General features: G+C 33.6%; 1 protein-coding gene across 2 annotated transcripts in view; it reads left to right on the forward strand.

The window, feature by feature from the left end:
* Window positions 1-382: 382 nt before the first annotated feature.
* Window positions 383-27,388, forward strand: part of LOC149475094 (uncharacterized) — a 131,085-nt gene continuing 104,079 nt past the window's right edge. Inside the window, exons 1-9 of one of the 2 annotated variants that reach the window (XR_016318123.1) lie at window positions 383-564; window positions 2,670-3,860; window positions 4,128-4,206; window positions 4,797-5,829; window positions 7,087-7,550; window positions 11,810-12,014; window positions 12,602-12,785; window positions 13,871-14,047; window positions 15,400-16,244. Coding sequence is in view for 1 of the 2 variants with exons in the window: in XM_089713822.1 (XP_089569948.1) it covers window positions 475-564; window positions 2,670-3,860; window positions 4,128-4,206; window positions 4,797-5,829; window positions 7,087-7,550; window positions 11,810-12,014; window positions 12,602-12,785; window positions 13,871-14,047; window positions 15,400-15,573 (3,597 nt within the window). In the remaining variant the exon portion in view is untranslated. Of the gene's footprint in view, window positions 565-2,669; window positions 3,861-4,127; window positions 4,207-4,796; window positions 5,830-7,086; window positions 7,551-11,809; window positions 12,015-12,601; window positions 12,786-13,870; window positions 14,048-15,399; window positions 18,921-27,388 lie in introns of those variants that run through there. The other variant, XM_089713822.1, reaches the window with a different exon arrangement.

Consider the following 27,388-nt stretch of genomic DNA (forward strand, 5'->3'; position numbering starts at 1 on the left):
TTCAAAAACATTACGTGGCTAATAAATAATAGATTTTGTAATTCTAATATTTATTTTAGCAAACACATATCTAGCCTAGGGAAAACATTTCATGCCAATTTAAGTCTATTTAAATACTAAATATAAAAAATCGAGGAGAAAACTAAATAATAAACATTTCCAATAAAACAAAAAGCTACAATACATTTCTAAACGAGTCTCTTACGACTACCGTCGACGGTCTGACATGAAATATAATACTACTAAATTAAAATGTCATGATTGCGAAGCCGTTAAGCATGTGGTCTTTCTCTAATAACAAGGGTTTAAAAGAGACAAAGATATTGTTAACAAGTAGTATATTAAATTATGAATAAGTTGGTTTATACATTTCATTTAGTGAGCTACCTACTTCACGTTTTTGTAAACTCGTAAAAGTTGTGTTTGATAATGTAAATATATGTGAATAGTGCGTGTTGTGTTACTTTTTGTAAAATGGATAAATCCGAAATAACAAGAAGTAGGAAAGCAAAGCTGGTACCGAGGGAATGTCCTGATTCTGACGATGAATTAAAAGAATTGCAGGTAGATACCTCCATCTTGCTAAATGAAAGTAATCTTGACACAATATTAACAGCTATTTATTTAGAAGGATAACAATACCTACTTATTATTTCTTCTATATTCATATCTCATTCATGATTCAATTGGTTCGAACTATTTTTGGTGTGAGGGTAGAAATATTATTGATTTTTTATAAATACCTACGTCTTATTTAGAGTGGTAATTAACCTATCTTATTACGAAATTATCGTTAAATTATTAAAGTTTCCTTATTTTATTAATTTTGTTTGAAATTCGCACTGTAGAATCTGAATTATTAAATAAGATGAAGCTTTCTTAATTCTCTATTACACTAATTAATTATAATATATTATAATTCTTAAAAATAAAATAATGTTATGTATGTTTTTATTACAAGCATTGATAGTACCTACCTACTTTTCTGATGCCAAATTTATTAATTGTATCGAAAATGTATGCAATTTTGAGGTTCATTTTGTGAATTATGTTTATTTAAAAAACAGAATTATCTCACAAACTATAGATTAAGATATATAAATTATGATATTTGCACTCATTAATATTACAATATTTTATAGTTTAACTAAAATAAATTCATAAAATTATTGTATTGTCACATAACCTTGATAGATATGTTCAAAGCTTGAATTACATCTGTCCGTATCTATACTAATATTATAAAGCTGAAGAGTTTGTTTGTTTGAACGCGCTAATCTCGGGAACTACTGGTCCGATTTGAAAAATTCTTTTGGTGTTAGATATTCATTGAGGAAGGCTATAGGCATATATCATCACGCTAAGACCAACAGGAGCGGAGCAATGTGGGTGAAACTGCTGGGCACAGCTAGTAAAACTATAAAGTGAATCAAAACTGTGTCTAGAGGAGAGGAGAGGTTACATACAAACATAGAGACGAAGCTAATTGAATCATGTTAATCCTACTAATATTATAAATGCGAAAGTTTTTGAGGATGGATGTGTATGTTTGTTACTCTTTCACGTAAATACTGCGCAACCGATTACAATGAAATTTAGCACACATATAGAGGGTAACTTGGATTAACACAAAGGATAGGTTTAATCCCGGAAATCCCACGGGAACTAAGCAGGTTTTTCTTTGAAAATGGGGTGAAGCTGTGGGCGGAAAGTAGTATGTATTATATTCCATAGTTGTTTTAAAAAATCTTACTTGTTTCTAAGTCTAATATTTCTTGATAAATTCTTCTCGATTAATCGGTATTTTAGTTTTGTTTTTAGTTTCTCCATGTGTGTAAGATACCTTATTCATAAATCTATTAACAATGTAAACAATGAACAAACATAAATGAAATAAGTTTGAAATAATAAATATGTATATTTAAAAAAGCATGCTTATTTATTTTGATTTGTTGATTACTAAAATCTCAAGAAAGTATGGTATTTGTCATTTATCATTAATTAAAGTACAGTAAGATTCACGAAAGATGACCATGGCGCAGAAGGCATATTTTAGGTCCGTATGGAGGTGCAAGGTGAGGCGCTTGATTTAATTTTAAGACGGAGGATTTAATTTTAAATTAAAAAAAAATAAATTATTTAACCAACATTTTAGTATTATGTCTTTTCTTCATGAGTGAATGTGTGCAGACGGCCGCCATTTGTGGTCATCTTTCGTGAATCGTACTGTAAAAATGAAGAAATTGAGAACTGTAGAAATTGAGTTTAAAGGAATCACTAACGAACAAACTTACAGGTGAAGAAACTAGTAGAAGTGTGTCGATGAAAATAGGTTTATTTATTCTTTTGACATATGTACATAATTTATTTTATTGCATCTATATTTCTTATTCATAGTTATAAGATTAATTTAAAATTAACAATTAAAAAAATAAAATAAGTATAAATTTTTTAAATTCTACCCTCCAAGTTATTCAATATAGTGTAAAACAAAGTTGCTGTCTGTCCGTCGCTATGTATGCTTTAATCTTTAAAACTATGCAATGTATGTTTATCAGCCATTTAGTTTCCATAACACGAGCGAAAGCTTAGTATGGGATCAGATTGAGCTGTATGCGAAAAATGTGCTGAAATAAAAAATACATTTATCTATTTGTTTCTTTTTTCAGTATGAAGTGGAACAGACACTCGCTAGAATTAGAGGTGATAAGGGAAGTACATCAAAACTACAGGCACAACCACAGTTCTCGATCAAGGTGGAAGTCGAGGAGTGTGATGAAACCAACGCAGATGTAGTCGAGCTTGACAGTTCAGATGACGAAGTAGACATAGAGGCAGATGTCCACAACCTAAACCTTGTTAACGTATTGAGGGCATCCCATAACTTCATTGAAAACAGTACATGCAAAGCTGAAAAAATACTCCACATTGAGGTGGTAAATAACTGCAAGCCACCACCTGCACCACATGTTAAGAGTAACTATGAACTCGCCTTCGAGAAGGCGTTGACTCGATGGAGAGATTGGTTCTCATTAGCCTCCGACTTGCGAGAACCACCGCTCATATACAAATGCTATATTTGCAATCTAGCTTGGTGGCATTTGAGCGAATTTCGCAATCATATATACGTGCATGCATTCAAAACATTCCGGATCGGTCTTGAAATTTCAACCTGTGTGGAATGTAACATTGTAGCGTACCAAAAGATGGACAAAAGGTTTATAGACCCAGGTACTAAATGTTGGAGATGTGGACAGCCCGGTAGCGAACATAATAAGCCAAAAAAATGCGCTGGATGCTCGAAGGACCTTTTCTCTTGTCTCAAGTTAGCAGAACACCAGTGGTACTGTGCCGCGTTCAAAGCGAAGCAAATAAAGGTGTTTCAGAACGCAAAAAAGATGTACAAATGTCATCTGTGTCCTAGATATTACTTTCAGGAAGAAAGCCTGCTCGATCATATGGTATTGAGGCATTCAGTACGAACGGATCTGCCCATAGCGTGGTCTCTAGTGTTTTGTACAGAGTGTCAAGAGAATGTGGTAGATTACAACCACGCATGTCCTGGTAAAGTGCCGAACATACTATGTATACACTGTAACAAATTATTTCATTCAAGACCCCTTCTAGCGTTACACAAAAAAGTCGTTTCGAGGCATCCGCAGATCTGCAAAATTTGTTCAAAACGTGTGTTCAAAGGATGCATGCTGCCGGTACATATGACGAAGCATACGTCCAATTATTTATTACTGTATAAATGTTTAATGTGTCCAAAACCAGTGTATTTCGATCCGACGAGACTGTCCCCGCATTCTGAGGAAATACATGGAATGACGAGTGGTGGTTATGTGCCTCATGAATTTGTAAGTTGATTTTTTTAATACATATAAAAATGAATGTTTGTCTATATGTTCTTTATATAATCGTAAACTATACAACATCTTCAGCAAAGCGTTGTGCATGAGCCTAAAAAGATTTTTTAAGTTGGTTTCGATAGTGTATAGGTGAAGCCGGGATACACAGCTAGTTACTTATAAAAAGTTCTGATCATAGCAGCAGTACTAGTTTAATAATCTATATATATAAAACTCAAAGGTGACTGATGTTTATTAATTTATTTTATTTTGCAGCTGTTTGTTCCGAAGACCTTTTTTGAGAAAAATTCTAACCAACCTGCTAAAGTAAATCCAATACCCACACTGAATATAAGTAAGTATCCATTTTATAAATAAACTAGTGGTCGGCCCCGGCTTTGCCCGTGGTACATGTTTAAACTATCCTATCTCTCAAGTTGGATCGAACTGCACATGGTGTGCGAATTTTATTATAATCGGTTAAGTGGTTTAGGAGTCCATTGAGGACAAACATTGTGACACGAGATTTATATATATGTATTAAGATTTTAATTTCTTGTTTATGAGGTTTAATTAAAGTTTTCATTGCAAAAACTTGGAAATAACATAATATTACAGTTCTTACAAATAAATTTAAAAATTTGATTTTTTTTTTGTAACTGTATGTAAGTATATACCTTCACTATCACTACATAGTGTAAAACAAAGTCGCTTTCTCTGTCCCTATGTCCCTTTGTATGCTTAAATCTTTAAAACTACGCAACAGATTTTGATGCGTTTTTTTTAAATAGATAGAGTGATTCAAGGGGAAGGTTTTAGTATATAATTTATTAGGTTTAGACAAAGCGGGCGAAGCCGCGGGCGGTAAACTAGTTAACCTTTAAACCAGCCATATTTGCGTTCTATTGAATGTGAGAAAATAACTAAAAAACCGCAATTTATTAGTTACAGGTGATTCTAAAAAGACAGAAGTATTCCATTATAATATAATGAAAGATGGTAAAGTTACAATTGTAAATGCAAGTGCAAGTGCAACAAGTAATAATAGTGATGATGTAATTGAAACACAACCTAACATTGAACTAACTGAAAATATACTCCCTAATAATGAAGTAATCACCGAACATATAGAAACACCAAAAGAAATTGAAATAAACATACATACGAATGTAAATAATGATATAATAGAAGGTGTTCAAATTAAAAAAGAGATTGACGATACCCAAGAAATGGAAGTTGATAATGATACTGAAACTGGACAAGAATGTTTGGACGCAGTTGAAAATCTTTTAAGCAATATTAAAACGGAAGTCGAAGTCCAATTAGATCCTGTCGAACCAGAAATGTGTCCAATAGTAACTAATGTGGTTAGTGTCGCGAATATTAATAATGTAAATGAAGATATGGAAACTAATATAGAAGAAAACACAGAAACTGGTCAAAACAATTCAGTTAATACAGAAAATAATACTGAAAGAAGTCAAAATGATTTAGCGACAGAAAATATACCGTCTACAGAACTTAATATACCCATTGATGAAGTCACAAACAGTATAAACATACCCAACCCAGTTGCAAATATAGAAATAAAGCTAACATATCAAGATGATAGCTTAAAAATAAAAGAAGAACCGTTACCGGACGAAATTCAAGATGTCAATTTAAAACTAAGTGATATACGCAAGATATATCATATAGATGTTAATTTAACAGCAAATCCGACAAACGAAATTAATATCAAACAAGAAATAAATGAGATTGACATGAACGGTAAATGTGAAAATAATTGGGAATTATTATCCAACGTATTTGAGAATTTCAATGAAGTTAGACAAGAAACAGATGAGGAATGTGAAAACGATTTGATTATTATTGAACCGCAGGCAGAAATACTTACTATTAACTCGGAAGATGATTCTCCTAGTAGTTCGGAGAATGATAGCGAGAGTGGGGAAAATGATAGTGGGGATAAGATAAAGTATGTTACTTTTATAATATTTTAAACTTGCAATCATTTATATGTACATAATCTATACATATAATAAATCTGTAGAAGGGTCAATTCTGTACATTGAAAATATTGAAAAAATAAATAGCAGGGGGTGTTACTGGATCGATACCAAACCCAAATATGTGATTAAAAAAATTTTTGTCTGTCTGTCTGTCTGTATGTGAAGGCATCACGTGAAAACTAACGGTTCGATTTCGATGAAACTTGGTATATTATACCTTATTATCCTGGGCGTAAAATAGGATACTTTTTATCCCGTAAAAATACGTAGGAAAAAATAAATCTTAATTTTTCCGCGCGGACGGAGTCGCGGGCGGAAGCTAGTATACAATAATACTTTTATCCAATACTATCCCACTTATATTATAAATGCGAAAGTCTGTATGTTTTTTTATTACACAAAAACTGTTGAACCGATTTTCATGAAATTTTTCACACACATAGAGGGTAACTTTGATTAACACATAGGATAGTTTTTAGTCCGAATATCCCACTGGAACGTTTTTCATTGAATACGCGGGCGAAGATTCGGGTAAAAGGTAGATACGTAATAAGTAGATAGATTACCTTATTTACCAACACATTTGATTTTCAAAAACGACACACTAACGAGCACACGTTTAGACGTCAAAGTGAGATGACATGATTCAATTATCGTTTATCTAAAAAGAGACGAAGTAAATTCTTGCTAATCAGCCACATTTTAACATGTCACTACCGTAGCACCTTTTTACTTATAATTTTATTGCTCATATCAGAGAGATTTAGTTGTTTTTGATCTAAAATTTTCAGAGGATGTGGGTTCTATTGTATTGTATTCATTTGTTTCATTGAAAAAAATATTCAAAACATATTTCTGTGAAAAAAAAATATTCAAATCTCTTCCTCGCGCTTGTACATGCTTTAATGTTTTGGGTCCATTTCTTAAAATGGCTATATACAATATACAATAGTTGCAAATTGTCATCAATGCATTAATAGCACAAATGCAATTTACTCATCTCGTCACTTCATAGTACAAAACAAAGTTGATAGAATTAATCAACAGATTTGTAGGATTTTTTTTAATAGATACAGTGATTCAATAGGAAGGTTTTAGTATATAATTTATTAAATTTTAGACGAAGCGGATAGCTAGTTAGATTGTTAAATGCTGAATGCACATATATCTATTTATCCCCACTATACATAGACGTGTCCTAAATAATATTTTCTTACTTTCAGACGCTACCAATGCAAAAAGTGCCACTTCAAAGGCGTACACAGAGAATACGCGGTGCACAAACGCGAACACTGTCCGAGAAAATATAGACTCCCACGGCCAGACATACATACAACTAAATACCCGTGCTCCACCTGCAAAACGAGCTTTGCAACGTTCAGAAAGTACCTGAGACATTTCTCCGTTCACAAGTTCCCGAAACACGCGTGTCCCCAATGCTTTTGTATAAGCAGTTCGCATATAAAGCTGGATCAGCATGTGTTGACACATATGCGCAGTTTATTCGTTAGTTATAGATCGTTGAAAGTGAAACGTGCGTTTAAGTGTAAAGTGTGTGAACTGATTGTTGAACGTGAAATGTTTTTCGAACATTGGGAGGGACACTTGAATATAAAAGAGTGGGGGTTTAACGAAGTTAAAGTTAAGGCGGAGATGGATCATGAGCCTGGTGTACGGAGGGTTATAGGTACGTTTTGAAATCCTACTAATATAATGAATGCGAAAGTTTGTGAGGGTGTATGTTTGTTAATCTTTTACGCAAATACTGCCCCCCTAGTCAAGTGGCTTTTTGTTACCGTAGCGTTCAATAGAATAGACTACGAATGTATGAGATTGACGTAACCTGCCCCCCTAGTCAAGTGGCTTTCTGTTAGCGTAGCGTTCAATAGAATAGACTACGAATGTATGAGATTGACGTAGGCTGTAGATAAACGTATCTACAGGTTACGTCAATCTCATACATTCGTAGTCTATTCTATTGAACGCTACGCTAACAGAAAGCCACTTGACTAGGGGGGCTGTAGATACGTTTATCTACAGCCTACGTCAATCTCATACATTCGTAGTCTATTCTATTGAACGCTACGCTAACAGAAAGCCACTTGACTAGGGGGGCTGAACCGATTTCAAAGAAATGGGTATGTAGGTAGCTGTAAAACCGGAATAAAACATAGGCAACTTTTTATTCTGGGAATCCCACAGGAACGGAAACTAGAACGCGAAGCCTCGGGTGGAAATCTAGTAAACAATAGTATAGTTATTCAAAAATGAAATAAAATAACGGATTTAAAATGCGATTTAATTATTTATTATTTATCCCGACTTTTCACACACTTTGCAGCTAGCATGATAAATATAATGAATAAATCGCGTTTAAAATCCGTAAAAATCTTTAATTTCAAAATTTATTATAGTACTACCATAGTTATTTTTTGAAATGAATAATAGTTTAGTTATGCTTTGAAATAAATAAGTGTTGTTATGTTTTGAAATATGTAGTATATTTGAAATAAATGTTCAGTCTTTTGTATACGTTTACTAGAGAACTCTGCCGGCAGAGTTTTGCTCTGGACTTTATTTAGAGTATTTTTACTCGTTATTTGACAATGAGATATAGGCATTATAAATGCGATTTATTTTCATGAAAATCTCTTCAATCATTAATTTAACTAGCTGCCCCAGTTAGACGTTTTTATGCCTTATTGCCCCTTTTTCGTGTTATATGTAGACCTTGTGTACCTTGTGTCTTGTGTACCTTGTGTCTTATAAAAAACATGATGAGCCCAATTGGTCGAGTTTTACGCTTAGCAACATATTTTAATAATATAAACTTAATATAATAAACTTAAATAATAATAATAAACTTTGGAATGAACTCCCACTTGAAGTGCGTCAGGCACAAACCTTAACCCTTTACAACCGGTCTGATAAGATCGTGAGTCTTGACTTTAAAAAAATCTGGACCAAAATCAAATCAATTTTTGCGAACGCAACCTGTGCCGATCGTTAGTGAGTCTATCTGAGAACGCGCGAAAAACTGGTTTATTAGTGTAGACACAAGTCATAACTTGTCAGAAGCCCAGAGGCCGCAGAAAGGATGGCTGCGTTCTTCGACAACGATTCCCGCTCGCGTAAGTACCTAATATTTACGTAATTTAAACAGATATTTAAACAACTTTCTATGTGTATCGTGTGTTTATGAGTTGCTTTAAAGTATATCAAGTGTTTTTTGTACTTTACATCGATAGTTTTATTAGAATCTTCTTCGAAATTTAAACACTCACGGTCGTGTGATACCGGTCGTAGTACGTACAATTAATTTGTTTTGTTGTGGTGCATTTTTAAGTTGGTTTTGAGTATTATGCTTCCTAAATATGGTTTTATTTTTTATTTTAGGGCTTAAGCTTACTGATGACATGATAACAGACCTGTTAAATGATGGAAATAATTCAGAGCTAGAAGATTTTGACGAAGATGACCTGGAATTATTCGAACAAGATGTCTTATTTAGGCAAACTAATGATGAAAATCACTTTGAAGGGGAGCAGGTCGATGAAGTTGTCCCTGAGAGTTCCTTTATGGCTCCTTCGACGTCATCTACTCCAGTAGTGCCACAACTTTCTCCGTTGATTGAGATACAAATCCCACCGACACCAAGAAACACTGTTCAGGCATCTAGAAGATCACGCCAAGGCAATTCAACTTCTGCTACACATGACAGATCCAGCTTATCAGAAGTTGTTCTGGAAGCTGTTCGAGGAAGAGTTTCAGCATCAGCACCCAGGGCAACGAGAAAGAGAGTATGGAAGCAAACTACATTCGCAGAGAAAGCGCACGACTATCCTGCTCTGCAAATAAAGCCGGCAAGGCGTCCAATTGATTATTTTAACGACTATTTTGACACTGAGTATCGCGGTGCACAAACGAATATTTCCTACGCACTACAGGCCGTGAACTCAAATGTACAAGTGCAGAGATCGCTTAATTATTTGCAGCACATATCAACATGGGCTGCATTTCCTTTCCTCGACTGCCGATGTATTGGAGAGCTGGTATCTCGTCTTATGTCGCGAGACAGGTTCCTTGTCCTTCGTAATGCACTCCATGTTATTGATTCTGATACTCCGGCTGCAAAAGATACAGGTAATCCGCTATGGAACGTACAACGTTGAAAGTTCTCATACACTTCTTGGATCTTGCGCTGGTCAACTCTTGGAGGCTTTGCCGAAACTATTGTTTAGCCAATAAGTTACCTAGAAAAGAATCACTGGCTCTGCTTGATTTTCGTTTGAATGTTGCTGATAGCTTATCCTGCATACCAGATCGTCTTCGTAGAGAAGAAAATGAGGATGATTTACCATCAGTTCCTCCTCGACATTATAAAATATTCTGACCAGCTAATGTTTTATCAGAAGCAGAGGTATGACGGATATGAACACTATCCTGTCTTTGATGACATTAAAGCACCCAGATGCTGTCGAATGGAAGGTTGTGGAAGTCGCTCTAAAATTAAATGTACCAAATGTGATGGGTATTTATGTTTGTCTCGTGACAAAAATTGTTTTATGTCCTATCATGTTAAAAATATGTAGTCTTTATCTTTACTAGTATCTATTAAGGCTGATTATTGTTATAAATCCTATTGTACTTGACATTACAATTTACAATTACATACTTTGATCTCTTGGAAGTTAATATTTACCATTAAGTTTGATTTTATCGTTATTGAGTCTTGAAGACTGATTAAAAATTATAAAAGAATGTTGAATTTGTGTTTTTTTATTAAAATAAATATATTAAAATATGAAATTTTCTTTTTTTAATCTATAAATACATGTAAATATATCGATGAGAACAAACACTCACGATCATGCGACTTACAAATTATTCCTGAGACTCACGATCGTGAGGGTCTGATTGCTGGAGACCAGCATGAACAGGATTTTTTTTAATATTTTTCTTACATTATAAGGACCATAAGGAAAGGACAGAATAAGATTTTAACTGGTTTTGGCAAAATTTTTCCTCCCGGTTGTAAAGGGTTAAGAAGTTTTAAGCACCTACTTAAGTTACATTATCTCTCTCTTACCTAGCTTATTTCACTCTTCTTTATTGTTATCGTATCTTCTTTCCTATCCTTATTTTGTTATATATTATTATATTTATTCATTGTATATGATATATTAATTTTATTTTGTTCATTTACGCCTTATTTTTTGCTCACCCACCTCAATCAAAATCTCTCCTTACGCATATACATACGGTAGCCTGGAAGAGATCGCTACCTAGCGATAAGGCCGCCGTTTGTACATGTCTTTCTCTATTTTATGTTCTTTCTGTATTTGTACTTTCTGGTGTGTGTGCAATAAAGTATAAAATAAATAAAATAAATAAATATTTTCAAATTTATTTTAATTATACTATAGACTGAACATTTCTTTCAAATATATGTAACATATTTCAAAACAAAACAACATTTAAAGCTTATTAGACTTTACTAAATTCAATCGTCTAAATGATTCAGTCTAAATTCAGACTAATGCAATCGCATTTAGGAAGGTAGGTTTCTAAATTTAGTAAAAAGTACGGCTACTGACCCACTAAATCATTTAGGAACCTAATTAGAAATCCTGATTTAGACGACTGAATTTAGTAAGGTCTAATATAAGCCTTTTAGTTGGATCACATATAAAGTCTTGTATTCTTTTATTATTTCTACCCTATTCTAAAAATATGTTTTTATTTTGTCACAACTTTTTGCGCTTCTTTGCCTTTCTCCCCATGGTTGCCTGGCAGAGATCACTGCATAGTGATAAGGCCGCCCTTTGTGCTTTCTTTAATCTTATTTTTGTAACCTTTATGTATATTTTGTTTCTTGCACAATAAAGTGTTAAATAAATAATAAATAAATAAAGTCGATTAACATTAACATAACACGTATTCCAGAAATACTGACGCACCCGGATAAAATGGCGAGACAACTGTCCGCAAAGTACAGGTCGTGTGTGGTTTGCCTTCGTCGTTTCAACAGACGGAATGATTGTATGCGACACAATATAGAACATTTGTTACTCGATGCGTTCAAAAATAAGGCTAAATACGCTAAACTCAAGTGTCAGATTTGCGGCGAGGAATTTGAGAAACCTGAAGGGTGAGTGACTATTTTATGGTTATTTTATTTATTTTATGACTATTTATTTTAGACTATTTTATTTTATGTCTATAAAATAGTCTTGTGTAAAACCGTGTCGACTGACCGGTTGGCTTGGTTGGTAGTGACCCTGCCTTCCAAGCCAGAGGTCGTGGGTTCAATTCCCACCCGGGGCAAATATTTGTGTGATGAACATGCTTTGTGTCTGGATGTTAATTATCTATACAAGTATTTATTTAAAATTATACATGTATGTTTATCAGCCATATGATTTCCATAACACAAGCAAAATCTTAGTGTGGGATCAGATTGTGCCGTGTAGGAAAATTGTCCTGCTATATTTATTTATTATTTAAAACTAGCTGTGCCCCGTGGGTTTACCTGCATTGTTCCGCTCTTGTTGGTCTTAACGTGATGATATATATATAGCCTATAGCCTTCCTCGATAAATGGACAATCTAACAGGGATATAATTTTTCAAATCGTTCCTGAGATTAGCGCGTTCAAACAAACAAACATACTATACTGGTGCGATTTGAAAAATTCTTTGTGTGTACATGTATTAAAAATCCATTTTTTTTTTTCAGTTTCCGAAGTCACTTACGCTATCACGCGTCGTTGCCTGTGTATAAATGTGAATTATGCAATAAGACATTTAGTGATTCTAGTAATTTCTCGAAACATAAGAAAGTCCACAATCTCCGGATAGTTATATGTGATATTTGTGGAAAGAAGTTTAATAATAAGATCTGCTTGATCAAGCATTTGGAGGTATGTTGTTTTTTTTACATGATAGTTATTTTTTTACATTGAGTTACATGTACTACGTACTAGAGAGGACATCGCTACTACACTATTTGTAACACGAGTTAGAGTCAATCGTCTCAAACTCATTTTTTTTTTGTTACATTGATTGGTTTTAATCAATTATTCATATTTTTTTATAAGATAAACAATATTTATTTGTTACATTGATTGGTTTTAATTTATAAGTAATAAGAGGCAGAATATCTACAAAGTGTATGACTCACTAACCGCCACGCTTGTCGCACAGATTTTGTTCGTGGTGCCCGCTCTAGTAATAATACCTCAATGTTTTTTTATCATATTTTTTACATATTTTAGTCGCCCAAAATGTATGCATTTGTCTGTTAAATTGTTTTGCTGGAAGAGATTGCTTCCAGTAATAAAGAGAATGTTATTTATTTTTAATCTCTGTCATAACTAATGTAGAATAAACGTTTTTCATCCATTTGTTTATATTCTGAGTTCAGTGCATAAAAAATAAATAATTGTTCGTACATTTTTTGTTTTAACTACTTGTGTGTGTATATTCTTCAAAACTCAAAGGTTTATTAAACGCTAGCTTACCGCCCGTGGCTTCGCCCGCTTTGTCTAAAACCTAATAAATTATATACTAAAACCTTCCTCTTGAATCACTCTATCTATTAAAAAAAACCGCATCAAAATCCGTTGCGTAGTTTTAAAGATTTAAGCATACAAAGGGACCTAGGGAAATAGGGACAGAGAAAGCGACTTTGTTTTATACTATGTAGTGAAGATATCTACTAGAAGCACTTTTTAATCGTCGAAAAATATTTATCGGTTCCGAAATAAGTTTCTTGTTTAATTTGATATTTATTTTTAAAGTATTCGAGAAAGTAAATAAATGAGTACTGTTATTAAGAATTGAAAAAATCGAACACGGGACGGGATGGATTTATACGAAAGACGCGGGTTCGAATCCCGCGTCGTGGTCGAATTTTTCTATTCTTTAAAAATAATTCTCAAGTTTCTTGTTTATTATTGAAGATATTTTAGTTTCGTGATATGAATATTCATTCATTCATTCTCAGGGCCACTCAAACGCGGAGCCGGTTACTTGCAACAAATGCGACAAGCAATTCTTCAGTGAATCCGCTCTACGGAAACACAACCGTCAGATGCACGACAAAGTGTCGCCGAAGTTCAAGTGTCAGCAGTGTCAGCTGCGGTTCCTGTCACTTAGGGAGAAGTGGGATCATTTGTGGCAAGTGAGTTGATAAAAAAAATGTTGTGTGGTTTTATGAAACCACGGTAAAAGTGAAACTTAGGCACAAAACTATCGTATTTGTACGATAATTATCGAACGGTTCCGAACACTGCTTTATACCTACTCGGCAGCCGACCGTCACGCGACATGCGCTACACAGACCAAAACGTTTGAGACGATGTAATAAAAGTTTGACTTTAAAAACAAAAATATGACAAAAAAAATTCTTTTTTTTTCAAGTTTCTGGATCGAGTGTCTACGGAAATTGCACAAAACATTTTTTTTTTAACTTGTAAGACAGTAGGTTAGGTTATGTCTATTTGACCATTTGCAATATCTGGAAAAAATGTGATTTTTCTTGGCAAGTAGATACAAATAATATTGTTAGAAATAACACGCGAGGCCGGGTTAAATATTAGTTTGAATGTAATAAGAATGTACTGCGATTCTACACAGCTAACTAATTGATGTAGGTAGTTGATAACAAATCGCAGCAAGTCAACGACTATTAACAAAGTGAGGGTAGTTGGGTCTAACGTCGTATAAACAACGTCCGAGCCCCTAGGCACGATTCAAAGAAACGCGGCATTTTATAGTATTCGACAGCTAGCATGTTTTGACAGGAAATAGTGACAACTATTCATCCACGAAAATATTATATCAAAAGTTACGTCTAAGAGCGAGCGCGCACGAGCAACTTTGTCTCCGCAACTATTTTGTCTCCGCAACTATTTTGTCTCCGCAACTATTTTGTCTCTTCACCCATGGGCTAGTATGAAAGTGCGCGCACGTAGCGACGCAACTCCCCATACAAATTGATGGGAGAGACAAAATAGTTGCGGAGACAAAGTTGCTCGTGCGCGCTCGCTCTAACAAAATAATAATATACGCAAATGACACTAAAAATGCGAAAAAATAGCTTTTAGATGTCTAGGTGAGGTTTTAGAATGGTGAAAAGATGGCGAGTGTATTAGGGATAGAATAGATGAAAATGTTGTTTTTTTATATTTTTAATGCTAAGAAGAGAGATATTTTGTGTGTATGTATATTGAAATGAATGTCATAAAAATATTATATTAACAAACTAGCTTTCCGACCGCGGCTTCGCCTGCTTTGTCTAAAACATAATAAATTATATACTAAAACCTTCCTTTTGAATCACTCTATCTATTAAAAAAACCGCATCAAAATCCGTTGCGTAGTTTTAAAGATTTTGCATATATAGGGACAGAGAAAGCGACTTTGTTTTATACTATGTAGTGATTACAAACATCATATTTTTTAAAAGCCCTATTGCATCATTTTTTGCAAGTTATATAACTTCACCCTTTTTAAATATATTTTGTTACACAGGTACACAAAGAAAGATCAACTAAAGCGGATTGTTCAATATGCGGGGCGGAGTTCAGAAGGGCCCGTGACGTCAAAAACCACGTGGACAAAGTTCACCGCAAGAAAAGTGACGGAAAACAGGAAAATGCCCTAAAAATTGAGTTCAACGTTTGTGATATGGAAGTTGTTGAGTGAAAATCGTTATAAATATATCTCTATATATTTTACTAGCTGTGCTCCGCGGTTTCACCCGCGTGGCTCCGCTGCGGTTGGTCTTAGCGTGATGATATATAGCATATAGCCTTCCTCGATAAATGGGTTATCTAACAGTGAAATAATTTTTCAAATCGGACCAGTAGTACCCGAGATAAGCGCGTTCAAACAAACAAACTCTTCAGCTTTATAATATTAGTATAGATAAAAAAGAGCGTACGTGCCGAGCATACGTGTAAGAAGTGAAACTTCTTTGGCAAAAACCAAAATCTTCGTCAATGACGTGACGGTATTGCCATGACGCGATTGAAATTTTACTCACAACGCGCCAAAGAAGATTCACTTCAATATGAAAATTGGGAAATAATTGTGAAAAGAGAAATTTCGACGTTTAAAATAAAAAAAATGTGTGCGTGTACTAGTGTACACACGTAAGAAGTGAAACTTCTTTATGACCTTATTTTTTCAAAAAATAATTTACTATATGCAACTTTACAGAAATACGTCACGCGTGGTAGGGATAAGAAAAAGATGGCGCGTAACGAAAAAATGTTACACTAAATTTTTTTCCAACCCCGATAAAGAAGTTTCACTTCAAAAATTTTCTATTTGACCAGCATTAATGTATAATTAAAATTTGTTCCAAAACTACAGTATATAACGGTGCATTTTCATCAAACTAACATAGAGCTAGAGCATTCTTTCGTGATCTTTAACGGTCTTACTAATAAAATGTTACCCATTCGCTATGCAATGGATTAGTTATTGCAATAACCTGTCTTGTTTTTACGATTGCCATTTCATGTGAGCAAGAGCAGGACACAGCTATGGTAGAAATTTATCCATTGTTTAACTTTAAATTAGTAAGGCCGTTAGTGTAAACGAAAACTCGTATTCAGTGTTGTTCAGTATTAGAACATTGCATAGAATGTTTTCGAACGCACTAAGAACAACGAAAGAATGCTCTACGCCTGTTTTCACTGAAATAATTTGATATAGTGGGGTTAGAATGAGCATTCGTTTGAAGAAAATGCACCGTAACGCCAATATTAATTAGAAAAAAGTAATATGACCGCCTCCTCGGTACAGCTGTTGACGCATGAGCGTAACACCGAGGGGTCCTGGGTTCGATTCCCGGTGGAGACGAAGAAAAAAAAATGTTGGTCTGGTAGGACACAGAAGGCTGATCACCTACTTGTCTCTAAAGAAATTCAATCAGTGAAACAGATGTATAAATGCCTGCCCCTTACCCCACATGGGACTTCACTTTTAATATGAAAAATATATTATTTGTTGAACGAATCTGCTCAAAAAATTGTCGCAAAACTAGAGTTGTAAAAAAATTCGTTCATAGGTGTAATGGTTCTTGGGAGCGTTCGTAGGACGAATTTATTTAAAAAAAATGCCCAATTATCGAAATTTGATCTGGCAATACATTCGCTAAAGCTAATATTGCATTGCATTGTAAATTATATGAATTATATTTTGATGCAATTATTAAAAAAAAAAAGTTTCTGTCCAGAAATATCTGGATAGTCGATTTTTTATGTTAAGAGGAGGCTCCCTAACATAATTTCTGGCACTGAGAGACCGGTTACGGTAGTAGACTCTAACACAGCCATAATAAAGTTGAATATCGCGTGCGCTCTTTGATCGCGTTCGAGCTCGAAAAGTAAGTCTCAATTTCTCAATTTCTCAAGTCTCAATTTTCAAATCGCTTATAACTAAAGTAATAATTAATCTAGAGAAAAAATATCTTGGGATTCGATAGTAAACTCTATTTTCTTACTGTTAATATTTATTTTAGTCATAAAGTCCAAGTAAATCTTTAAAAAATTTAATAATCCTTAAAAAAGGCATAATTTTTGAATAAAAAATGAATCGAGCGAAAATGTTACAATTACGTAACTATCTTGTACATCGAAAGAAAAAGACCCAAGAAATCATGTACTAAAGTTCCATTTTGATTGTATGTGTGCCTGTTTCAGAATATTAATGCAAACTCACATAAAATTTAGGGAGCCTCCCCTTAATAAATGTATTATTATTTTGAAAGTGTTGGCAAGATTGCATGTTAGTTAAGTTTTTTTTATGAACTAAATTAATTAAATATATACGTAATAAAAAAGCGTGTTTGTCGAGCACACGTGTCAGAAGCGAAACTTCTTTGGCAAGATAAAAAAATACAGAAATCGTCGCCTTACTACATGACGTGACGGTATTGCCATGACGCGACCTTGAAATTGTTCAACGCGCAAGTTTAACTTCAAAAGATCCGTCTTTTCTGATTGAATTTTGTTTTTACATGTATAATGAATTTAATTTTGACATTGTTGGCAATACATTGCATGTTACAAAGTTGAAGGTGTTGCTAGTTTAAATATTTTTTAAACGTGAACTTTATAATGTGTGAATAATAATGTACATATGTTTGGTTTTTTCATAAACTTGATTGTTGACATTTTAAAGAAAATGTCTAAAAGAACTTTTCATTTGTAAAGGTCTTATTGAAAATGTGTATCTATGTATAAAAAATAATGCTAAACACAATGTATTTGGTTTGTATTTAATGAATTTTTAAAAGTTCTTAATAATTTGTCATAATATTGATTTTTTTCAACGCCATGATATATTTTTTTTATTGAGTCTGGTAAAAGAAAATATTTGGAATAATAACTGGTTTTTTGCTGTTTTATTATAATTATAAGTATACATAATAATTATTGATAATGTATGTTAAGTTTAAGTTGTAATTTATTCATAAGAAAATTTAATATGTATTTTTTTCATTTACTTGAAATAAAAATATTTCTCTTCCAAAATTTTTACGCTTTTACTAGCTTCATGTAAATTTAGTTTAAAAGACTATTATGTTCTGTATTTTACATTGAATTTAAATACTCTATTACGAAACATCTATTGTATGTATTTTGTAATAAAGTTTTAAATTATTTTTTATTTCTTGTAAAATTTTCATATGATGTAGCCAGCGGTAGCCGATATTCTAATAAAAATGGCCATGAAAATCGCTTCAACCGTTCTAAACTGACGTAAGTTATGTTTCCTACAAAACTGTATTATATTTTATTATAATAAAATCGCTTTTCTACTGCTATATTATTATGAAAAAGTTTAATCATTACGATTTACGCTCTATTTCTAAGTTTCAGAAAGATTTGTTAATTACTGTGCATGTTAAAAAATAAACTGAAAATTCCAACTCTAAGAAGAGCACTCTGAGTGGAAATTAATTGTTCTGTATATTTATTTTAAATGTGACATCTTATTTTTACTCCTGTGCACTTCGAAAATAAATTGTTTTTTAATTATATATGATTTTTATTTTTCCCAATGCTGGTAGAGGTGGCTCTATATTATATATTATTATTGGCATTATATATTTTTAGGGTTCGAACCAAAAAAGGAAATAACGGAACCCTTATAAGATTACTTTGTTGTGCGTCTGTCTGTCAACACCCTTTTTCTCAGGAACGCGTGGAAGTATCAAGCTGAAATTTATATAGAATACTCCACAGTCCCTTGATGCTGTGAAAAATCAAACGTATAGGCCAACGCAATAAAAATATACAGCCGTAAATCCTGAAATTGTTTGCCAGATATAGGAATAATTGCAAAAATCATGAATTTTTAATTAAAAATATTTTTAAAAATCTTAAACTTTCAACCTTTTTACTCGTATTAAATTGATATTCACATCAAAAACTCAGGTCTATAATACCTATAAGCTATAATCAAATCAAACTTCTATACCAACACAATTAGAAGAAATATCAAATATCAATTATTAAAACCGCATATTCTAAAACTCACAACTACTTGCAAAGAAATCAAAACCTACAAGGTACTTCCAATGAACACAGTCTTGAAATTTGGTCAAAAGCAATGTCTTATAGCACAGAAAAAGGAAAAATTGCTAAAACATAAATTTTATCAACAAAAGTAAAATTGCTAAAAACATAAATTGTTACAACATAATAAAAAATAGGTTTGTTCGAAGCCCTCGGTGCGCGAGTCCTACACGCACTTTGCTGGTGTATTTTTATTCTTATGAGTTCAGTATCAGAGACAAATACTTTGAGTTTTATTCGTAGACAGAGAAACTAATAATTTATTGTACACTAGCTTTCCCCCTGTGGTCAGAAAATTCCCATAGGATTGAGATTGTAAAAGTAGCCTGTCACTCTGTCCTATCTATCCCCAGATACAAAAATAATTTCAGCATCATCATCATCATTTTAAACAGTAGGTAGGTATATGATATGAAGTCATAAACACTTCCAAAAGATTACATAGGTAGGTAAATATTTTCTTATGTTGATATTTAGGCATATGAGTAATAATCAATACTAATATTATAAATGCGAAAGTAACTCTGTCTGTCTGTCTGTTACTCAATCACGCCTAAACTACTGAACCAATTTGCATGAAATTTGGTATGGAGATATTTTGATACCCGAGAAAGGACATAGGCTACCTTTTATTACGAAATATGTACCACGGGCGAAGCCGGGGTGGACCACTAGTATTATATAAGTGCTTAACAACTACAGGTAAATTAGCTTGGAGAAATTTTTGCATATGTAGTGGTGTGTATATTACTCAGATCTTATAGACTACAAGCCCGCATAGGACAAAAATATGGGTCAAATGAACCACCAGGGGACATATCTAGAACGATAGCAGAGCAAAAAATAATAAGATTCATCACTATGCCGTCACTTGTAAGCTGTCCAACTGAGTGCAGATGAGAATTGAAAAGTACAGGTAGACTCGGTAAATTTTGGTCATATATTTTTGTACGGCATTCTTAACCATCGATAGATCCATTAAAAATAATAAGAAACCGCTCAGTGCCGTACAAAAATGGTGGTCCACCAAGTCGGAATTTTTATTTAATTTCCGAGAGTTACCGGGGGTAAATTTGGTCATTTGACCATGTACGGCATCTGTGTCATACTATTGCTATACTGCTTTTAATTCATTATTCCGCAACGCCGTACAAAAATCATGGGGACAAGGGGAAAAAATCGAGAGTTGCAATCCCCTCTCTTTCCCCACTCCAGGGGGTCATTTGACTAAGTACGGCTTCGGTTCCAAAATATTATCTAGCACTCAAAAGTACTATTAAAAGCAAAGCCGTCAAAAAATAATTGTTCTTTTAAATGTATACCAATAATCATCTTAATTTCATCGAATTCTTGATATAAAGAGCTGTAAGGTCATTTGACCCTGTACGGGAACTTTTTTTTTAACATGATATTGTAAAATTCAATTGTTTTATAGTATTGCCGTTCAAAAGAAACCGTTCTAAAAAAAGTTATAGAGAAATGCAAAACCAGAAATTTTGTTAAAGTTTAAACATCGTAGATTAATGAAATATAATAGTTTTCTACACTTTATCCGTTGTTTTAAATAGTATTAACATAGATAAATTAGGAAATACGATGCCGTACATTTTTGTGCAGACCACATCTTTTAGGCTGATGAAAGCGACGAAAGCTACAATTTTAAGGGTGCTTTATGGCCATATGATACAGTACGGCATTAACATATTTTTACCCAACTACGGCAAAGCAAAAGGAGGGTTATGGTTGTTTGCAGGTCATGTATGTATGTTAATCTATTCCCTCGTAACTTCTAAACTACTTATCAGAATTCGACAAATGACATATTATCATTAGAAGCGTCTGAATTGTTCACTGGATAACCAGCGACCAGCTAGCTAAAGGCTATATGGGGTTTCACAAAATCTAATGTGGCGCCCTCTAGCGGACAAAACATACAGAGTAAAAAAATAAAGTTAAGATAAATATGCAGTGTTTGGTATCATTTGAAAGCGCTTTACTTATACATTTTGAATATGTATATATTACTAGCATTTGCTTGTGACTTTACCTGTATTCATGGACTGATTGCATATAATTCACATCTTTTCGTTCATAGCTTTTTTATTAGTTCATCAATTTAACGGAGTCCATTCCACCTGACTCCGACTTTCCAAGGTGATAATTAACCACCTCGAGCTTCTTAATATTAATGTATATTTATATTTTATTATAAAAATATAAAGTAAACATTTCGTTATATGAATTTTTTCTTTTTCAGATTTTTCCCCTTTGAACCAACGAAAATGTACGGCACATGAAAAAATATTATCTATGCATAAAATACTTTAAAAATAAATTTATTTCGTGTTGTGTCAAATGACCCCCTGGAGTGGGGAAAGAGAGGGTATTACAACTCTAGATTTTTTCCTCTTGTCCCCATGATTTTTGTACGGCGTTGCGGAATAATGAATTAAAAGCAGTATAGCAATAGTATGACACAGATGCCGTACATGGTCAAATGACCAAATTTACCCCCGGTAACTCTCGGAAATTAAATAAAAATTCCGACTTGTTGGACCAACATTTTTGTACGGCACTGAGCGGTTTCTTATTATTTTTAATGGATCTATCGATGGTTAAGAATGCCGTACAAAAATATATGACCAAAATTTACCGAGTCTACCTGTACTTTTCAATTCTCATCTGCACTCAGTTGGACAGCTTACAAGTGACGGCATAGTGATGAATCTTATTATTTTTTGCTCTGCTATCGTTCTAGATATGTCCCCTGGTGGTTCATTTGACCCATATTTTTGTCCTATGCGGGCTTGTAGTCTATTAGAGCGCGTTTCCACTATATCGTTCTGGCCTATACAAAAATGTTTCGATATCCTAACATTACTATTTAATTTTATACTTATTCACAACACTTTTGTTTTCAATAAAAACAAGTTTTTATTTGAAAGAAAATGGTTTTGACTTTATAAAAAAATATATATCATTCAATTTCACGTCCTTGAGCAAACGACAAGGCGACTACCGTGAAACAATAAAATATCGTGTCCATAATAATTTGTTTCATAATTAATATTTGACCATAATAATTACGAAACAAAACAAATAAATAAATCGTCACTTGATAGTGGAAAGTGGAAACACGCACAAAACCAGAATAAACCAGTTTACGCTGTCCGCAGGTGCCACGTGCAGTCGTTTGGTAACGTTAGAACATAAAGCACACAAATATTTATAAATTTATATAAAGCACACATTTCATTCAAAAATTATAATTATTACGTATAGACCGGGAGATATTGACACAAAATTTCGAGTCATTTGTAACAGGATGGTGATGATTTTTCGCCAAACTTTTTGTACCAGTATTGCATTTGGATTTTTGGAGAGTATTTGATAAAATGTGACCATTATTATATTTACCATACTTCTAGTAGGGGGAAAAAGTGCTGCCATACTTGAAAAATTAATTTAGTATTAATTTATATAAGTGAAGATTTTCACCACCTAGATCTTTGAAATTTTGTATTTATATTCGTTGAACCTCAAACTTACAGGAAAAATTAGTGCCATACTGTTACTAATCGTTCAAAATACGAATAAAATCTTACAATACAATAAAAAAAAATCTTATACACATTCGCCACCTCCCAGGTATGGCATTATCACACTTCTATTTATAATCATTCAGGAGTTGTTGAAAAAAAAATTTAGGGTGGTACAAATGGTTCGGCGAAAAAAAAAATTTGCAGATTTTCGGCGGTATGGCGACCATTTGGAATCGTCCGAAAAGTATGAAAAATGAAAAATTTCTTTATTAGTTTCAAAAAAAAAAAAAAATGTTACATAATATAGTTACATATGCTGCATTGAACCCCACACTAGGATCCCCTGTGTTGTGAGGCTCAATCTCTTTCATCGTATTACATAAAAAATATTTCAAACTTTACTTGCCATTTTAAGTATTAAGTGTGTGTATATATGCGTGTGTGTATGCGTGCGTGTATATGTGTGTGTGTATGTGTTGATGTTGTATGAGTGTTTATTTTAATAGTAAGTTTATATTTTAATCAAGATATTATGCTAACGAGAGTTTCAGTTTCTAAGTAGTCTAGATTAAATAGCCAATTTGTAACATATTTTTTACAGCGGAACTTGGTCATAGGAAAGATATTTAGTTTTTTGTTCATTATGGAGTATAAGTAAGGTCCCATGAATATAAACGCCTTGCTACCGAAAGACATATTACAGCAATGTTTCCTCCATACAGGATTTCTTCGAGTGCGCTCGTTCGTTATAATTGTGTTTGGAGCTATTTTATGAAATTTTAGTATTACTGCTAGTATGTATAGCTGACGCACCGTTAGTAAACCAGCCTCTTGATACAATTCTTTGGTTGGATATCTTAAATTCTTTTTAAAGATGATTTTAAGAATTGCTCTTTGCGCGCGCTCAACTTTTATAAGATGACATTTTTTTGCGGAACCCCAAGAAATGAGACAGTAGTTTAAGATAGATTGGCAAAGAGCAAAATAAGTCATTTTGATCATTTTGATATCTGCAATTAGTCTTAGTTTTCTAAAAATGTAGGTTAATTTTCTCACACGTGTCTTTACTAAATCAGTTTGTATATTCCAGGTAAGGTGTCTGTCAATAATCACACCTAGATACTTTATATAGGTAACATTTTCCAGAGCAGTACATTTGCAGTTGGTAGTGTTATTTTGACATCTATGTATTGTAAGGGAAAATTCTTTCGGGGCATTGGTCCTATTGCTTATGTTAAAATTCATAAGTTTGGTTTTACCTATATTGAGGCTAAGCAGGTTGTTGTGGAGCCAGTTGGCAACAGATTGCATTCCGGTTTCTGCAGCGCTATACACTTCCCTCCAAGACCTGCCGTGGAAAATCACCGCGGTATCGTCTGCGTAAGCAAAAATCCTTGCCTGGTTGAGTTTGAGTGAGCAGAGTCCATTAACATAGAGAAGAAAGAGCGTAGGACTTAAGACACTGCCCTGGGGAACTCCGTATCTTATTGCAGCGGGAGAGCTATGGTATTCACCCAGGCAAACTCTTTGTTCTCGGTTGGATAGGTATGACGAGAACCAGTCGAGTGCAGTACCCCTAATGCCAAACAACTCCAACTTTCGCAGCAGAATGGATCTGGACACCGTGTCAAAAGCTTTGGCAAGATCAAGGAAGACGCCCACACATTTCTCCCCGCCGTCGAGTCTCATAGTTATGAAATCCACCAGATTTGTGACGGCGTCCTCCGTTGACCTGCCATTACGAAATCCATACTGATTTGTTGAAAGCATTTCATTTTGTTCCAGGTATTTAAGCAGTCTTTTGTTTATTAGCTTTTCCATTATTTTTGAAACTATTGTTAACAGTGATATAGGTCGGAAATTCGCTAAAGTAGAAGTATCTCCACCTTTGTGTATTGGGCAAACATTTGCTAATTTCATATGAGAGGGAACTATACCAGTGGAAATGCTAAGATTGCAAATGTGTGTAATGGGTGCAGAAAGATCGGATTTAGCAAGTTTGATAACACGGCAATTTATTCCGTCCCATCCGGGAGCGGAGTCATTCTTCAAATTTGAAATTATGTCACTCACTTCTAACTCATTAGTAGGATTTATAAAAAATGACTTATCAGGATTTGTGTGTGATTCATCTAAAGTGGCAGCTAATTGAACTAATTCAGTCTCCGTTTTATTGATTTGCTTCATCGTTTCTTTAGCTAGTTGTTCACCAATATTTACGAAATAATCATTAACTTTGTTCAGGGCCCGAGTAGGATTTTGGTCAGCGCTGAAAATGTCAAAATTAGACGATGTTTTATTGTTTAACTTACAGATATATTTAATTGCATCCCAAGTCTTTTTACTGCTACCTTCAGATTTTTCTAAAAGTCCCTTCTCATATGCGTTCTTTAAGTTTTGTATAGTATTATTGCAATAGTTTCGGTAGTCTTTATAGCGTTTTTGAATAATAGGATTGTCTCTGTTTTCTTTTTTCCTTACTTCTATGTGCAGTCTATCTCTTTTGCGAATGCATTTTAAGAGGTTAAAGGATATCCAGGGTTTTTTAATGCTTTTAGAATTTTTAGTAGGTACTTTAAGGGAGTGGTTTTGAATGATATTACTTACTTTTCCTGTAAATTCTTCCAAGGCTTTTGAGGGGTCATTGCAATTAAAGAGTCTGGTCCAATCTATAGTTTTTACATCACTTGTTACACTGTTATAGTCAATTTTTATTTTGTATTTGGGCCCTTTGGTATGCGCTGGCTCGTTGGGAATTTTTTTACTAATACCAACTAAGACTGTGTCGTGATCAGTCAGACCAGATTCGCAGACGATCACTCTTGTCAAATGGTTTGTCTTAATGAGAGCGTGATCAAGACATGTACGGTCATGGGTAGGCAGCTGATGGCCAGGATAAAATCCATGATGTTCAGATACATCAAGATAATCACTGGCACGACTGTCTTGAGTGTGGGTGCCGATATCGATATTCATATCTCCTATTATTATACCTGTAGGCGTAGTGCACCTTTGCAGTATATTATTTAAAGAGTGACAAAATTTTGTAATATTGCGATAAGAGGGAGACCTATAAATAGCGCATATAGTAATATCAAGGTTTACTCGAATCAGCAGACAATTTGATTCTTCAAACGGTGGTTCTTCGATCATTACTTTGAGTTCTTCTTTATAGAGGATTGCAAGACCATCATTTTGATTTAAATGGTTATAGGAATAACGACACTTATAACCGTTTAGATGTACTACAGGAACAGTTTCATTAAGCCTACATTCAGTCAACACGATAATATCTGGTAAAAATTTAAGTCTCGTTAAAAATATAGTAAGATTATCAAAGTTTTTTTGAATACTTCTGATATTCTGAGTTAGGATAATAAATTGAGATTGTAAACTGCCTAGCAGTTTTACACAATGTTCGGGAACATCCGTTTTAAAACTGGAGTAAATCTCAGTGTTATCAATGTCATTGAATAAAACATCTTGATTAGCCATTTGAAATTACATAAGAAAAAAATGTGTTACAAAAGAGCGGGTCTTTGTATAATAATAAAAATATAACATGAATGTTTTTGTTAAAAAAAGGTAAGTACGTTTGTGTGTGTAGTAAATGTGTATTATGAGTAGTGTGCATTGATTTACAGAATGAAGTAGTTAAAGGCAATAGTTTGGCAATAAAAGAATATAAAACAAAATAAAAAAGACATATTTTAAAAGTGACAGTATTACAAGGGGGGAGAAGGTCCGAGTTGATTTTTGGATTCATTTTTAGAAGAAGCTCGAAGTTGTTTAAATGTGTCTTCGTTTTTAACAATAGTATATCGAGAGCCTTCCTCTTTACGTAGAAAAATTCGACCATCAGAAATCCAGCAATAGTTATATTTTTCAGCCAGTGCAAAATCTCTAGCAAGAAAGAACAACCTCTTAGTTTTTCTAGTGAGATGTTCAGAGAAATATATTGGTGTAGCTGTACCTTCAAAGTTAAGATGCGTTGAGTTTAATCGGGAAGATTTATTTTCTTTATTATATAGCTTAGTGCTTTTTAGGAATTTATCCTTTGTAAACGCATTCAGGAACTCCACGATGATCGTAGATGTGGTAGAATTTTCCTTTGAGGGCAGACGATAAACATCCCTGACATCTGATATGGCCGTTTCGAGATTAATCTTTTTCAGAAGAGTAGTGACTGAGTTTAGGATTGCATGTTTATTTTCTCTTTTTATCTTTGGGACATTTCGTATCTCAATTTTTGTTTTCCTTAAGATACGCTCAAGGTTCTCATGTTGGTCTTCTAGCTGTGCTATTAGTAAGTTAGTGGCTTTTCGTTCCTTCTCAAGGTTATTAATTTTTGTTTCGAAATCACTCATTTGGCTAGACAGAAATGAG

This window comes from Colias philodice, chromosome 31 (assembly GCF_061535455.1).
Source record: "Colias philodice isolate Cphi_HAF_F1 chromosome 31, ilColPhil1 Martin Lab GWU primary, whole genome shotgun sequence".
NCBI lineage: Eukaryota > Metazoa > Arthropoda > Insecta > Lepidoptera > Pieridae > Colias > Colias philodice.